This window comes from Sphaeroforma arctica, assembly GCF_001186125.1.
Source record: "Sphaeroforma arctica JP610 unplaced genomic scaffold supercont1.1479, whole genome shotgun sequence".
Lineage (NCBI taxonomy): Eukaryota > Ichthyosporea > Ichthyophonida > Sphaeroforma > Sphaeroforma arctica.
Genome location: NW_014039079.1, coordinates 6,453 through 7,346, shown reverse-complemented (window position 1 = coordinate 7,346; position 894 = coordinate 6,453). Strand labels below are relative to the sequence as shown.

The following is an 894-nucleotide window of genomic DNA, read 5'->3' as shown; positions in this document are numbered from 1 at the left end:
AGCACGCATATGTTTAATCCCCAATTCGGCCACCGCTACTTTATCTACATGCGAGGTAGGCCACAACGCGTGTAAGCGTTCATTAGGGTTTTAGGGTTTAGGGTTCAGTGTTTTCTTCCTGTTTCTATATATTTAGAGGAACGTTGCAGTTTGTGTGTATTCATACTCGTTCATTTTACCTACATAATCACTATTGTCAGTATATAGTTTTATTATATAGAAGATATGCTACAAAGCGTGTAAGCGTTCATCGAGTTGTTTGCATATAAAACCACTCGCATGTATATCTGAAACGTTTACTACTGATTGGCAGCTTTGGCGTTACAGCGGTCCATTCAGACGCTGAGCAAAGACAAACCGTATCATCTGCTGTACATGACACACTTTGGCAACGGAAAGGAAATGGCCAAAATGTACTACAACGAGCCTAAGCACACGGAAGTCTTCGAGAAGTTTGCCTACAAAGATAGACCCATGGGTACCTTCCCTGCAGCGCTAAGGTATGCGAGTGTGAACTCCTATCCTTCCCATATATACATTTTTATCATACACATACAAATATATATATGCGTGAGAGAGAGAGAGAGAGTCGTTTTAAGACTAGCAGTCCTTCGTACACATGCATGTCCATTCGCGCATCATGCCCCTGCCTAACGCCCGTCGCCACACGCACTCGGCAGTGACATTGAGGAGGACGTCCTGTGCTTCAAATCACTGCACTTTCAATACGACGAGAGCTTAACTGAGCTACTCAAGAGCACCAGCAACGTACAGAAGGGTGACCCACTCAAGAAAGACGGACGGTATATCTACAAGACAGCCAACACACGTATCCTGCAACAGCTAGCTCCTCTGTATGTTGTTGTGTCTGTGGCCGTACGTGATGTTCACAAG

General features: G+C 44.6%; 1 protein-coding gene across 1 annotated transcript; it reads left to right on the top strand.

Moving 5' to 3' along the window:
• Window positions 1-313: 313 nt before the first annotated feature.
• Window positions 314-894, top strand: SARC_10994 (hypothetical protein; the record flags this gene model as incomplete). The annotated part of the gene is made up of 2 exons (XM_014294935.1): window positions 314-500; window positions 681-894. Coding segments are annotated over 2 exons (401 nt in total), but the record flags the coding sequence as incomplete, so codon positions are not given.